Genomic DNA, 16,042 nt, shown 5'->3' with positions numbered 1-16,042 from the left:
AAAATTAATAAATGATTCTTTTTAGTGCTGTTATAAGTTTTCAGCAACCTTAGTTTAAGAACCCATTATAATTAGTTAAATACATAAAAATTAACAATTAATTGAATATATTCAAAAATTTATACAGAAATAAGTTTGAGGTAAATAACAAAAACTCAACAGAGCTAAATATGCAAAACACAAAATGTTTTTTAGAAGACATAAGACACTGATTTTTGTTATAAAATGGTTTTAAAATCAGTTTATTTTCTAAAAACCAATTGTGTTTATTTGTAAAATAAAATCTCTTATGAAATTACAAATTTTTTGGTTAATATTCATGTACTTGAAAAAACTTTATTGGTCTTGTGGGAGATATTTTATTGATAAAAGAGATGAATGACTAGATAATGAAGAAGAAATGGGTTACGCACCATCATCTATAAATTCTAGAATGTTCATTTTACTAAAAGTTTATATTTTGCATTCAGGATTTATTCTTCAATCTGTTAAGTACTCAATTCAAAGCAGTTCTGTATTTGTGTTCAATCTTTTTTTTCCCCTTCATATAAATGAATACTATTGAGATGTGTTGAGTGTAGACTAGTTAAAATTGGGATAATATCTATTTTTGCTAAGTTTTAATGATCTGCATTAGTTCCTGAACAGTTATAGCAATACGCACTAGTCCTCCTTGTTCACCAAGAATATCTTGAGGTGAACACAAGAGTTCCTGCAAAATAGAAAATATATCCATCAATATATATATATATATATTATAACTACGCTTAAAATTATTGAAAGTTAAAAATTGAATTAAAATTTAAAAAGATGAACCACAGAGTAAAGACGCCCTTCACTTTGTAAAGTTAATTCATTTTTATTCAAGATCTTGTTGGGGCACCTAAATCATATTATAAAAACATTTACATGTATAAAGAGCGAAAATTCCTGCCGCTAAGTATTTGACAATCACACTATCGTCGATAAAGATTACGTTGGTGTAAAGAACCTATTGGTTGGGGTCACCAGCAGTGGTCCAGAGTGATGTTCTACGATGAATCTCATTTCAATGTGACAAGTTATTCTAACAAACAATTAGTATGGAGAGATGGGGAACATGTTATGCACAACAGTATGTTCAGGAACGTTATTGGTGTGACCCAAGCAGTGTCGGCAGGCGTCGTGCACAATTTCAGAATATCACTTCATATCTTTGAGCGAGGTAGTGCTAAATCTCAGCAATATTGCAGAGAGCTTATTCTTTATCATGTTTGTCTATTTAGGGGTGTGGTAGGTCCAAAATTTCTATTTACAAATGACAATATACAGCCACACAAGAGCGCTGAGCACACTGGAAGTAAAGGTAATGACCGTATGCAGTTGCCTGCATACTTCCCAGACCTGAATCCTATACAGCCTGTCTGGGATGCCCTAGGCAGGCGTGTTTTACAAAGAACACGCTCTCACTGAGCTTTGACAGAAGAGTGGAATAATATCCAAGGTACACCCTGATAATACAGTGAACAGCTAAAATAATAAATGCAAAACAAGCATTAGTGCCTGAGGTGATCTTACTGAAATACTCATACCTGTTTCATTCTGGCAAGAAGACTCATTTTTCTTGACTGTTTGGAAATCGTCTAAGGAGCGTGTTTTTTACATTCAATTTTTGATGTGACAATATTGGTACAATTTTGCATTACTATAAATGTACATTGTCACCAATAAATATGTACTTGTGTTAATTTCTTCAAACAATGTCTGTTATTAGTTATTCCGAAAAATGTAATTGTTCCTTAGCAATTGTCAAGCAGTGTAAAATATTTTAGAAGTCATTAAACTTTTTAAAAATCACCAATTTAGCGACATTTTCTTCACCTAGCTAAAAATTTTAAAAATCAATGCCTTATTCACATTTTTTCAAATTTTCATGAGCCCAAATAATTCAGCATTGGAGTAAGTTTTAAAATATAAAAGAATAACACCCCAAACGTTTTTCATTTTCTCAAAACTGTTGTTCTCTCCATATCAACATCGCTGAAAGATAGGCTAAACTTCACCGAACAATCACGAATAACTGTTGCAAACTCACATCAGTTATTCAAATAACATATTATCCTGCATATCATAGCAGGATAGAATATTACAAAAAAACATAATTTCATGCAACTACAGAGCCTTCGAAAAACAGCTTTTCACCCAGAACTCAGTGGGTTTCAAATTAATTATATAAATTTAAATGCATCCAATCACATGCAATTTGCCATTCGAAAACAAATTTAACATTTTAAAATTTTTCAATGCCTCCTCCAGGACAAAATAAAAAACTTGCAGCAGATATAACATATCATAAAAAAAAAAAAAAAAAAACTTTTGCGAGCAATTTATTGACTCTGGTTACTTGTTTCAGGTCTTTCATAGCCAGCTACTTTGACGATATTTGCTCAAAAATCACTGATGTTTTAAAAAGTGTTTACATTTTTAGAAAAACTATTTATTGATCATTATATATACCAGCATATATTTCTATACATTAAGCAATTGTTTAGAGATATAAAATTAGTTATTGACTTACCAAATTTTCTGCTGTATTCGGATTTTGCAAAATTGGCTACATGAAACTGCATGCTGCATTTTTTTTATAATGTGCATGGTACTTTGTCAATCACAAATTTCCCAAAAACAACTTACAGGTGTTTATGTTTATTATACATGCCTGGCTCCCTCTACTCTTTTTAACAAAGTGTCTGATTGAATATTTTCTAATCACTAAGCATTGTTTATTGATTTATTTTGTTTAACCAATTAAAATTATTAAAGATCAGACAATTTTCTTTATTATGCAATACTTAGATAAAATATTATTTTTTATTTTTTTTTTTTTTTTACAAATTGAGACAGCTAAGAGTGCAAAAAACCACTTTTAACAATATTGAAACAAATTGCCATTTTAATAGTTTAAATTTTTCTCTATTTAACAAAAAAATTTCCAACAATAATTTCATTTTAGTGTAATTGAAGAAGTGGAGATAACTCAAATTTCCCACAAAAATGGAAAACATATAAACACTAAACCCATATTAAATTCCTTGAGTTTTTATTATTTTTTAAATTACCAATAAATAAATTTACTTAAAATAAAGTACTTTATTTATTTGTAGTCAATATTTAACACAAATTTGTATTTCAATAACATCTTTTACAACTCTACTTCACTTTTCAAGATAGCATCAACGCTCGTGTTGTGTAAATATTGTGAAATAGATCAACTTAGCAATTTCGGTTAAGTTATTTGATTTATTAAGTATTTTCAGTTATAACTTTATATTTGTCTTTAATCACCATACAGCAACAGTACACAATTATTTTCATTGGAGGAGAGGAATTGTTATATCTAGTATAACTGTACATTGACTGCATTAATGCTATTTAAAGACGAAGGAAAAATTCACACAAATAAATTAAAAGAATGTGCAAGTTTTAAAAAAAAAAAGCAAGTTGTAAAAACTACATAATATACATCAATGTAAGTCAATCTAAAACTAAAGGTATCAAACAAATTATAATTAAATAACTTTACTAAAGTTGCATAATTTGTTAAATAAGCAGTAAAATCAGTAAATTGTTTTAATTAATTTTCTACAAAAAATATTCATTATATATAGTTATTTTAACATTGATAATAATTCTTTTTAGCTTAAAGGTATTTTTTAACAATTTGTAAAAGAGAGATTGGAAATAATGTGCAAGTTAAAAAAGCAAGATTGTAAAAAAACTACATAATAAATATCAAAGTAACTAACTACAAAAAAAAAGTAATAAAATAGAAAGCAAATTAAAGCTTATTAAATTGTTCAAATAAAATTTTATACTTTGATAAACAGAAGATCAGCTATTTCTTTACTAATTTTCTGTATTTACATCAACTTGCTACTAGCAATATTAATTAAATCTAGTTATACAGTTCTGTCAATATTGAAATTAATTTTTAAAAAAATAATCTTAGAAGCATTTTTTAAGAATATATAGAAGCAAAAAATAGGTATAGATAGAAAATAATGAAAACATCTGGTGTGTGCAGTAACTATATTGAGCAGCATGAATAAATGAGACAACCTCTGTTTCATAAATAGGAATTTAATATATTTGCAATACATAAAAGGAGTAAATATATATGTATATATATATAATTCTGCATAATTTGTTTGATTTAGTTGTAGCGAATTATAAAAAAATAGTTGCCACTTTGTTTTCAGTCGGGTGAAGGAAAAGTGTAAAGGAAAAAAGCAGTGCCAATCAAGACAGTAAGCAAAAAATAGGATAAAATGACTTGACTCGTTGAGGAAGCAGCCAAATTAGGCATTTCTTTGGTATTTTTCAAGGAAGCAGCTTGTGTTTCAAGAAAGGATTCTGCCCAACTTTGAAGTTCTGCCTGGAACGAGAAAACAGGCGAGAACATACGAATTAAAATTTCAACTCATAAAATTTTGAATAAAACAAGGAAAAATAAAAATAATTTTAAATTTTACTTAAACAAATTGTGTAAAAGTGTTATGAAGTGTTTCAATTAATCTGTGGTAAAAATATGAGGATTCTTTCTAGAAATTAACTAACGATAAAAGTTTATTGCTTTAAAATTTGAAGAAATAAAACTTGTTTTATTGAAGGCATTCCACACAAGAGTTGATTGCAATCAGAATTTAGTTTGCAAAAGTAAACGGGGGAAAAAATTATATCAGTACATTTTGCCAAACAAAACTGAAATATAAATTCATTAGATTATTTTTTTACAGTTTATGGACAAATATGAGTTTACTTATACACTTTCACGATTAAACAATTCTACAAAAGAAGTGGACACTTGAAATCATAATTAAAGAAATCTGCAATAATTATTCTATTGAAATTATAGAAATAAATAAAAAATATAGTGTTAAATAGAAGAAACATCTTTTAATACTGTTTAAAACAGTTGAAACTAGATAAAAAAAAATTTGAAGACAGATTATTGAAAAATGTTAATGTTTAAAACACAAAATGTCTTAACCAATATCTTATACAACAAACCATTATGAAAATATTTCCTTCAGTTTTTAAATATCAAGTAACATCTAATATGGTGACTGAAATTATAAAAAAACTTAGTTCATAATTTTAAATAAAAAAAATAAGCAAAAATAAAAAAAACAGTAATCTTCTGATATACAAATTTAGAAAACATCTGTATATTTAACATGAATTGTAGTTAAAATTAAAAAAAATTTTAAACTTAGTTTTAACTTCCTAAAAAACATTTAATTTGAAACCACCTTTTAAAACTGCACTTTGGCTTGATTTTTTAATTAATAGCCATATAATAGAATACTCCCTATGATCATTGGCAACAGTTTCAACCCCACTCCTTTATTAAACTTTGATAACATTTAAAATACTAACTGGCAATATAAGAGCAAATAAAGCTACTACAGAAGCAACGCAGAATATATTCGTAATTTGATAATTCCCTACAGATATCAACTTAGCATTGATTTTTGAAATATTCTTTGGCTATACAAGAACTGAAAAATTATTACACAGCACAAAAAGGTAAAATATCTTTCAACTTATTCGAATACAGCGATAGTATTTGAAATTAATTTGCCATACAAGAGTAAACAAAACTACCACAGAAGCCTTATAGCACCAAATATCTTTTATTTATTAGACATCAACTCAGCAATAGTATTTGAAATACTAATTAGCCAAACAAGAGTAAACGAAACTACCACAAAAGCAATGAGAATCGAGTATCTTTTATTTATTACAGACACCAACTATAAATACTAATTAACTATACAAGAGTAAAGTAAACTACCACTGAAGCACAATAGGATCCTATACTTTTTATTTACTACAAACACCAACTTAAAAATAGTATTTGAAATACTAATTAGCCAAACAAGAGCAAACAAAACTACCACAAAGAAAAGAGGATCGAATATCTTTTATTTATTACAGACACCAACTATTTAAATACTAATTGACTATACAAGAGTAAAGAAAACTACCACTGAAGCACAATAGGATCATATACTTTTTATTTACTACAAACAGCAACTTAGAAATAGTATTTGAAATACTAATTAGCCAAACAACAACAAACAAAACTACCACAAAAGCAAAGAGGATGGAATATCTTTTACTTATTATGAACAACAACTGAGCAATTGTATTAGAAAAACTAATAGATCATATAAGAGCAAACAAAACTACCACGGAAGCAAAGAGGATCAAATATCTTTGATACAATGCAGACACCAACTGGGCAATAGTATTTGAAATACTAATTGGCCATACAAGAGCAAACAAAACTACCATAAAAGCAAAGAGGATCAAATGTCTGAAACATTGCAGACACCAATTTAGCAACACTAATTGACCACATATGAGTAAATAAAACTACCTCAGAAGCACACGATGACAAATATACAATCTTGTATTGAGATAATTGATTTGAAAAGCAAGACTATTAACTGAAATATATCAAACAGCAACAAAAATGCAAACATACAAATAGAAAACAAGAAATTACTCATCTACAATTGTAATTTTAACTGCTTTTTTTGGCAAATTTTAAAGTATAACAAAACGCAACATAAACTAGTACTAATCACAATTAAAAAGAATATAAAAAGCTGAAAAGAAGAGTTGAAATAAAGATTCGGAGATTATTTATAATATTGCTGCATTAAAAAAAAAAGAAACAAAAAAAAAAGGAAGAAAGAAACGAATTGTTTGAATATTTTTATACACTTAAAAGATCTGATTCAGCATTTATCTATGTAGTTCCAAAAAAGCAAATGAAATACAAATTGTTTAAAATCATCAGCCGTATTTTAACTAAATTTTACATTAGTTATTGCACACACCAGACATAAAGAAAAAAATAGCAAAGAAAGGAAAATGCTACTAAATTGCGTTAAAAGCTAGGCAACACACATGATTTTTTTTTCTTCAAATCTGTAAAATTATTGGTTAAACTATCTTTTAACCATTTCATATATGATTTGCACTAAAAAATAACCTTTTACATCTTAATCAAGAGATTGCGGCTTCATCAAAATATGCCTGAAACGTTAGGAAAAAACTGCATACATATTCATTGATTGGACAATTTCTATTATTACAAAATTATAAATTACATAAATGAGAAATTGATATATTTCTTTTCAGCCTTATTCACTAAATTTTAAAACCTATATATTAAAGTATAAATGAATAAAAAATTTTCAAAATTATGAGCAGTGTTATTTTAAGAAATAAAAATGTCAGCATTTTAAAACAATATTAACAGAGAGTTCAACTCCTGATACAGATTTGGACCATACTTGTGTGATAGAAAAATTAAATAAAAATGATGTCGAAATTTTTATAATTATTTTGTGAGCATTTCTTTCCCCTCTTATGCACAAAAAAGGCATATTTTGAATATAATTATGGAGAGAAAAAAAATTCTTTCAAACATTTCTGCAGAAAAGAAAATCAAAATTTTTTACTTTCTAAAAGAAAACTCTTTCTGCAAGCACTCTTAACGTTCTGCGACAACGTCGGCGTGATTCTGCCATGGGGAATTTCAGTGTTACAAATATGTTTGTATACTGTAGATCATATATTATTCTACAGTATATCAGAATACTCTCTCAATTTTTTCTATTTAGGATACTCTAAGATTAAACATTATGCTAAAGATTTTAAGTAGGGTCTATTCCAGGTCATAAAAGAGTATAAAAATGTAATTTAGGCTCAACTATAGCACTTAAAATACTTTGTAAAGAGCAGTCATAAACGCTTAGAAAAAGAATTTCCTTGACTTTAAAATACTGATTTCATTGAATTTGTCTATGAATTATTATTTAATTGCTAATCTTTAAGTTATATATTATCCTTAAACATTAAATAAATTACACAACACTTATATTTCCCATTAGAGTTTAAACAAAATTAAAAAAAAAAAAAAGAATTACTGTAAGATCAATTTTTTTACAAAAAAAAAATGAACTTTTAGGTACCTTATAATATAATTCATTTACCATTACATATTGGGCATTTTAGTTAAATTGACAAATTTTTTTTTTTTCAGATTGACTAATTTTCTTTACTTTTACCTATTCTCTCTGCCCTGAGGCCACTCTGTATAGAGTAATACTATGCGTAGAATTTTTTTTTCTTCTTCAGAATTGAAAAGATGATACCACAAACTTAGAGAAAAATTTTTAAAACTTTTTTTATTAATAGCTGTGAGTGTCATATGACTAATTTTGTGACTAATTTCAATTGCTGCATATTCTTTGTCTTACATTCATTTATATGGAAAATTTATTGTCACACAAAACAATAATAAAAATATACTTTAATACAAGAGTTTGATATGAGTTCACAGTTATATATGATTTTTAAAGCAATAAAAATAAATTTTACATGAACGCAGTTAAGCAAAGCACATATAGTGAATCATAGATGGCATAAATCAGGGCATGAAATTTCAGTTCCAAAGATACTAGTCAAGCTAAAAGTTTTGACCACAACTATTATAAATTCATAAAAAATATGAAATTTTTTTTAAATGTAAACAAATGCAGCAGTAAGAATTGTTTGTTAGATGAAACCATGAATAGACGAAAAAGAACGTAGGAAGTTAAAATATTGAAATGCATTAATTGTAATAATAATATTAAATCAAAATAATGTTGTCTTAAGGTGTGATAATTTGGCAGGTGAAGAGAGGACAACACATAATTATCTTTTTTATATATAAATAGAAGAAAACTGCTTTCGTCTGATTTCAAAACACCTCAACACACCACTTCATTGAGGTCAGATAATCTAAACGTACTTAGTTTAATTTGAAAACTTTTTTAAACTATCAAACTTAGTTGACAGTTCTAATATTTAATCACAAATGCAGAGCTGGTAATTGGAAATACGGCTCCGTTAGTTGAGTTAGGGCATGCCTCATTTCATCAAGTACAGAAAGTGATTCTGCTCAGCTGCAGAATATTTGCACAACTTGCAAAAAAAGAAAATATATATATATATACAGGGGTTTGTCTAGGTTTTTCTAAGAGGTACCAATTTTGTGAGAATGTAGACATAATTTGTGAAAATTAAAAAAATTAACACAAAAATATGGTAAAAATATGGATTTATCGTTTCTTACAAGACACAAAAATAAAATTTTAAGAAAAAGTATTTTGAAAGACTACTGTTTTTCCTTAAGTTGAATTTGAGAAGGTACCGCTAAACGGTAGTAAATTTGGCTTGGACAGACCCCCAATATATATATATATATATATAATTAGGCAGATCATAAAGAGGTCAGTAAACAAAGACCTCACTCAGTATAATTACCCCACTCACAAGAGAGGGTGTCATTTAAAGCAAACTGTAAATTGTTGTAAACTGAAAGGCTGTATTTGAACTGTAAATTGAACTTTTATGCAGTACAGTAGATGAATACCTTAGCTAACAACTTGAACACATGCATGAAAAATATAAAATTTAGTAGAACAAACATAGAACAACAAAAAAATAATGTTCTAATCATAAATACTCACATTTGGCACCCCTAAACGCCTGCAAGCCTCTAAAAAATTATCTGCGTTCCTTCTGCACTTGGCAACAGTCAACTTAGGCTAAAAAAGAAATTTTTTCAAAAACTTCATTATGCATATAACATAAAACAAATAGGAGCAGTGATAGCAAGAATTGATGCAGTTGCATACCATTATGACTATCAAGATATTACAAATTTTTAATTAATCAAAAAACTCAAGGTATCTAAAAAAGACTAAGATAATCGTTATAATTAAAAAAATTTTGTATGACTTAATCCTCTTACAAAACAATTTTGTAACAGGGTGCATAGCCAAATTATGCAACAAAAATAAGCATCTTTTAAACAATTTTCAAGACTCAAAAAATATTTTTAAGCACTTTAAAAAAATATCATAATTAGGCAGGATTGGAAGTTTTTTTTACAATTGACGGTTTTATCTTGCTTTAATCGTTTTCATATGCTATGGACGCCGAAATAGATTGGGGTTGAATTAACGCAATGTGAACTGTGTCTTTTTGCATAATTCGAAGCTATAATCAACATAGTAAAGGAAAAAAATCACTTTGAAAAAGGGAAAATTAAGCCCTTTTTAAAAACACCCATTGAAAAAAGCACCTTTAAGGGCTTTTAAAAAAAGGAACATCGAAAATAAGCACCTTTAAGCACTTTTTAAAAACTCTATGTACCCTGTGTAATAGAAGACAAAAGCAGGAAGTTACAAGCGCTGCTATTACAGATGGATGGAGATCACAAAAAACACCAAGTCTTTTCACGAACAAATCAAAGACTTGTGAATAATTTGATTAAAATAGGAAAGATATTACTAATTTTTTTTTTTTAAAAAAAGGAAAAAATCAAAGCAAAATCCAATAATTTTCTGGATAAATTACACGAAAAGAAAATCAGCATATTTTATATATAATAGCCAATTAAATTAGCACTATAAACAAAAAATAGAATTATATTCCACATTTAATAAAATAGATTATGCTAAATATCTATAAATTTGAGGTATCAGGAGAGTAGTATTTATCATGATGTGACTTGAGAGCAAAATTTTTTAGAGCAAAAATTTTGAACATTTCAGCATTAGTACTCTCAGCTGTAACCATACGAATTATACATAAATAAATTTTTAATTATTACATTTAGTACTCATATGGAATTTATACTAACACAAATAACACATAACACAAATTGTTGCGATTAAGTGTTGAAAAGAATAATAAATCTGAATTATAACACTGCTTTGCGATTGAAAAAACAATGTAAGTGCTTCCTATAGAATTTGAAAAAAGTGGCTTAAAACTACTTTCTTTCTATTACTAATGTTATGAATGCTAAAATAGAATTTTAAAAAAACTGATATAAAAAAAATTCATTTTTGAGCAAAATTTTCTTTTTCTTTAATAGGTAGCTTACTATACAAAAATATAAAAATCACAATTTTGAATTTTTTGTTGCTTACGTTGATTCGGCTATTGCATAGCAGAACAAATATCCCACCTAATACTCAAGATTGCACTTGTTATGCAAACAATATTCTGCATAGTCATATTAATTCCCTAAATGTTACGAGAAGCATAAATGAGAATAATTGTGTTACTAACCAAGAAACACTTGAAGTGTTCAGGCGGAATTTTGCAAATATTCCACAGCTCAGTGCAAATTTTATCAAATTACTTTATATTGTGATGCAACTGAGCAGAATTTGATAAAAAATTTCGAATTTCCCTGTCAAAATCAGATTTTTCACCATGATTGTTAATCAGACTTACTTCGGAAAAAAAATTATCAAAAGCTTTGTAGAGTTTTACCTTATAAGACTGAACTAACAAAGATACAGTACAGATTATTTAAATTGAACATTTTCTCAGATAGGTGTGGAATATGAGGAAAGACAACATTATTCTAAAATTTTCCTATAAATTAGACTCATCCAGCTGATCTTAAATTCATATGATACTTAGTAATTGTAAATATGAATATAACCATTAAATTCAGGTTACCTGCCTTTTGTATAAATTAAATAATTAAGCTCCAGTTAAATAACAATGTTATGTTTTCTAAATAAAATTTCAAATAAAAATTGCCTATTACAAAAAATAAGCACCTTTCAAGCACTCAAAAAATACTTTTAAGCACTTAAAAACAATATCATAATTAGGCAGGAAAATTTTAGAAAAAGTTTGGAAAAGACTGGAAAGTTTTAGACAATTGACGGTTTTATCTAGTTTTAACCGCCATGTCAAAGAAGGAAAAAAACCTTTTGGCATCGTTTTTTGACAATTGTCAAAAATCATGAAATTTTGAATCATGTAAAACGAATGACGTTTTCATACGCCACGGACTGACAATAAGTCGAAATAGATTGGGGTTGAATTAATTATGAAAATGTTTAATAGAACAAACTTGAAGCAAAAATCAACATAGTAAAGGAAAAAATCTCATTTCGAAAAAGGGAAAATTAAGCACTTTTAGAAACACCCAATTAAAAAAAGCACCTTTAAGGGCTTTTAAAAAATAAAAATAAGCACCTTTAAGCACTTTTTAAAAATGCTACGCACCCTGTATTAGGATGCTAGTTTATATGAGATTCTACCAATCCATGACTATGAAACTGAGTCATGGCTATGAGAATAAGTGTGCATTTTTTAGTGAATGAAATAAATAAGCAATACAAAGGAGAAAATTATAAATAATTACCACTGCAGGAGAAGGCACATGAATACATGTAACAGAATTAGCTTTAATATTATTTGCTAGATGACACAGGAACACACCATCATTTAATGCAGACTCTAGATCATCAGGAAGTTTCAGTTTTAGCCTACATTCTAGTATCTACATAAAAGAATAAGCCTTTCATCATACATAATGACAAGAAATAATTTGTACACATATATCTTTCAATTTAATGCTTATTAAAATATCACAAATAAACTTTCAAATGCAAACATGAAAACATTACTAACTACAAAAAAGTAAATGCTATGCTGTTACGGTATCAAAAAATTTTCAGCTACGCGCCACGACTTATCTTGTCCAATATTTTCTTTTTTTTTTTTGCAGGATTTTTTCTAATGTCTTATAAGGTTTAGCACAAACACATGTCTTCAATATAGATCAAATGAAAATTTCATCAAATTAAAGTCTGGTGGATAAAGTGGCCATTTTTGTGCAGTTAAAAAGCCACAAAAATTATCAATTACTCAGTCATGAGCACTTTTAGCTGTGAGTAACAGCAGATAAAAGACTGACTCTCATATGTATTCTTGGATATGTGCTTGGATCATAACAGAACATAATATAAGCATCATAGTAATTAAACAAGAAAAAAGCATAATGATTCATAGAGTTTCATTATGCTTCTTAAGAAAGTAATTGCACAGTATGTTACTTAGTTTTGTAAACATCTCTATTAATTTAATCTTTCAAGTACCTTGTTTCAGATGCTTAAGCCTGTTATTCTAGTCTACATATTGTACCTGCAGTATGCAAAAAGTTAATCATTTAGTCTTAATAATGACTTAGTATAACTAGGTTGTCAAGTCAAAAAAGTAAGTTTGATTTACACAATTATTCATTTCTGAAATTGTATAAAATTTAAATAGCGGCAGATAAACTTTTTCAATTTAAAAGAAACAAAAAATTTGCTATTTCCACAAATATAAAGAATTTAAAAGAACTGTATTCATTATTGCAATTTCTTAACATATCAAGCAATTCAAGTTGTAGCTAAAGCAAAACTTTTCATCAGCTTTAAACAAACTTAAGACTATTATTTTTTACTTATTATTTAACTGCAGAATTACAATATTTATTCAAAATGAAACTAATTTCTTACCAGTCCAATATAGAGCATTTGTTATTAATTTAAGCAAAGTTGTACATAACTGTTAGGCGCATTGGGCAAAAAATAATGAAATTAAATTTAAGACATTTCTGCATAAATTAAAAAGATTAAAACCACTACCTCTCGTAATCTGGATATTAGCTCTTGTTCTTCTCTAGCCTTGTCAAATTCTCTTTTCATTGTGAAACTGGATTTCAAAGGCTTAGGAGGAGTAGTAGCTAAATAATAATAACAATTTTACTTTTTCAGCGAAGGCAAGTTAACAAAATAAAGCTTATATTTTTAAATTATACCTAAATAAATAAAATTTTTCAGTGATTGAACAATTAGTTTTAAAAAAAAGTAAAAAGAAAAAGAAAGAAAAGAGAAAATAAATTTATCTTTTAACAAAATTATACTTTCAATCTTTTTTCCTTCTTCTTAAATGTACACTATATAGCATGAACTAACCATTTGAAGGCTGAAAAGCACCCACACGAAAGAGTTTGAAAAGAAAATAGAAAGAAAAAATTTTTTTAATTATTTAAATTAAAATAATTCATTTTAGCTTTATATTTTTCTTCTTTATTAAAGAAATTGTTGATAAATAAATTTATAAGCCTTATTCTCTACCAGGGTTCGTTGATTTAAATCATCTTGATTTAAATCACGATTTAAATCATGACTTAAATCAAATGATTTTTTTTAAAAAATCATTGATTTAAATCAACAAATTATTTTTATATATATATATTGATATCAAAAGTTAAAAAACAGTGTTTTAAATAATTGATAATTTTGTTATTTTCTTTTCTTAGTTCTAAAATTTATTTTAAATAAATTGCTGCATTAATAAATTTTAGTTAACGAAATTTCTTTCTTGGTGTGTGTTAAATTCCAACACATTTGAAATTACATTTTTAAAAATATTTTGATTCTTGAGATTGAAAGTACTGATTAAAGTAAACATTTAATGCTGTCTTAATATAAACTTGCTTAGCTGTAGAAAGTATTTAATAAACATGACTTTTTTTCAAGAAAGAAGGTGCAAATAATGTTAATTAAAATTCTACCGTTAGATTGTAAAAGCATGGAATTATAATCTAAATTATATTTTATTGGTAGAAAATGTATATTTCTAAAGCTCGAGGTTATATTAAAAAAAATTCCCTTATTAAGCCAAAAATAGAAAAAGAAACAAAAAGGCTGATGATTTCAGATATTTTTTTCCTGCTATAGTCTAATTCTTCCCTTTCAAAGTCTATTTGAAGCAGTAGGGTTATTAGCTGGTTTTTTTTTTTTCTTCTTATAATATGTTTACAGTATCTTTTTCGTCATCAGATTTTCTATAAAGAAATTTTGTGGAAAAAAAATTCCAATGAGCACGTAGATTTTTTTAAAAATTTTTTTTAGCTTAACTAATCTATTTTGATATAGGATTAAAGATGAATATTTCAATATAAAAATATATAGATTAAATATTTATTTTTTGATGAATGACTACATTTATAAACACAATCTGATACATTGATTTTGTCATTTTAAAAATCATGAAAAAAAAAGAAATCACAATTTGAAATTAAACTTATGGTTTGCTAATTGAAACCTTGTTTTAAGTATAATTTATATTTTCTATTTCCTCTAATCTTTAAATTTCAATCATGCATTTGTTTCAAAATGGTTGCTATGCATTCAAAACTATGTATCTTAATGAAAAATTATTTTGGTAAGTCAGAGCTTCTAAAATATTGTTATAATATAGTTTTAATATTAATTTAATTTTGACTAAACATTTATAAAGTTTTTTTAATCATAAATTAAAGTTCTTACAATGTGTTCGAATAAAAATCAAAAAAATCTGATTTAAATCAAAAAAATCGGATTGATTTGATTTTTTTTTTAAAAATCTAAATAATCACGAACCCTGTTCCCTACACATAAAATTACAGGAGAAACTTATAAAGGATTTTAAAACATACTTGTTTTTGGCCATGTAAAGTTACTTTGAGAATTGTCATTACTCAAAGATGGAGAGCCTTTATCTTCCTGACTAAATATTTTATCTGCTGAGTTCATTTTCTAAAAATTAGGAAAAATATCATAAATACAACAGACACAATATAAATTAAAATATTTATGAAACTTAAAACATCATATTAATAAAATATTTATAAACACAAGGCTTATTAAGATGATTTTGATGCTAATTTTATGAACTATAAATTGATTAACAGAAATAATGATAAGTTGCTATTTACAGCTAATTTTTCTGAAAATTTTCTCATCCACAACAAAGTGTACCCCCATTTACTTGGATACATTTTGAAGAATTCTGTCCTGATATATGTCCTGCATATTTCTCATATAAAATAAAAATTTATTTGAGTGATAAGTACAGACACAAATATCAGAAAATTTTCTGGAACAGTATACACTTACTAACTTACCAGACTATTTTTATAAAGAGCAAATAACAAACTAAAGAAAAATATAATTTGCTCTTCTTATTAATAATTTGCTCCACTTAAAAAAAAATAATTTGCTCAAATTAAAAATAAAATTTGCTATAACGGCCAACTTTATCACCAAAGAATAATAAAATAACCATTGATTCAACAGCCAAGGAAGGA

General features: G+C 26.8%; 1 protein-coding gene across 2 annotated transcripts in view; it reads right to left on the bottom strand.

The window, feature by feature from the left end:
- Positions 1–357: 357 nt before the first annotated feature.
- LOC107439569 (Leucine-rich-repeats and calponin homology domain protein) overlaps positions 358–16,042 on the bottom strand; it is a 32,626-nt gene continuing 16,941 nt past the window's right edge. Inside the window, exons 12-16 of one of the 2 annotated variants that reach the window (XM_043038753.2) lie at positions 15,392–15,491; positions 13,554–13,651; positions 12,284–12,421; positions 9,576–9,653; positions 358–712 (exon numbers count right to left, since the gene is read on the bottom strand). In XM_043038753.2, the coding sequence (XP_042894687.1) occupies positions 614–712; positions 9,576–9,653; positions 12,284–12,421; positions 13,554–13,651; positions 15,392–15,491 (513 nt within the window). In that variant the 3' untranslated portion in view covers positions 358–613. Of the gene's footprint in view, positions 713–4,101; positions 4,415–9,575; positions 9,654–12,283; positions 12,422–13,553; positions 13,652–15,391; positions 15,492–16,042 lie in introns of those variants that run through there. The other variant, XM_043038717.2, reaches the window with a different exon arrangement.

The sequence above is a fragment of the Parasteatoda tepidariorum genome, chromosome 10 (assembly GCF_043381705.1).
Source record: "Parasteatoda tepidariorum isolate YZ-2023 chromosome 10, CAS_Ptep_4.0, whole genome shotgun sequence".
Lineage (NCBI taxonomy): Eukaryota > Metazoa > Arthropoda > Arachnida > Araneae > Theridiidae > Parasteatoda > Parasteatoda tepidariorum.
The sequence above is the reverse complement of the archived record's forward strand: the minus strand, read 5'-3'. Positions and strand labels throughout refer to the sequence as shown.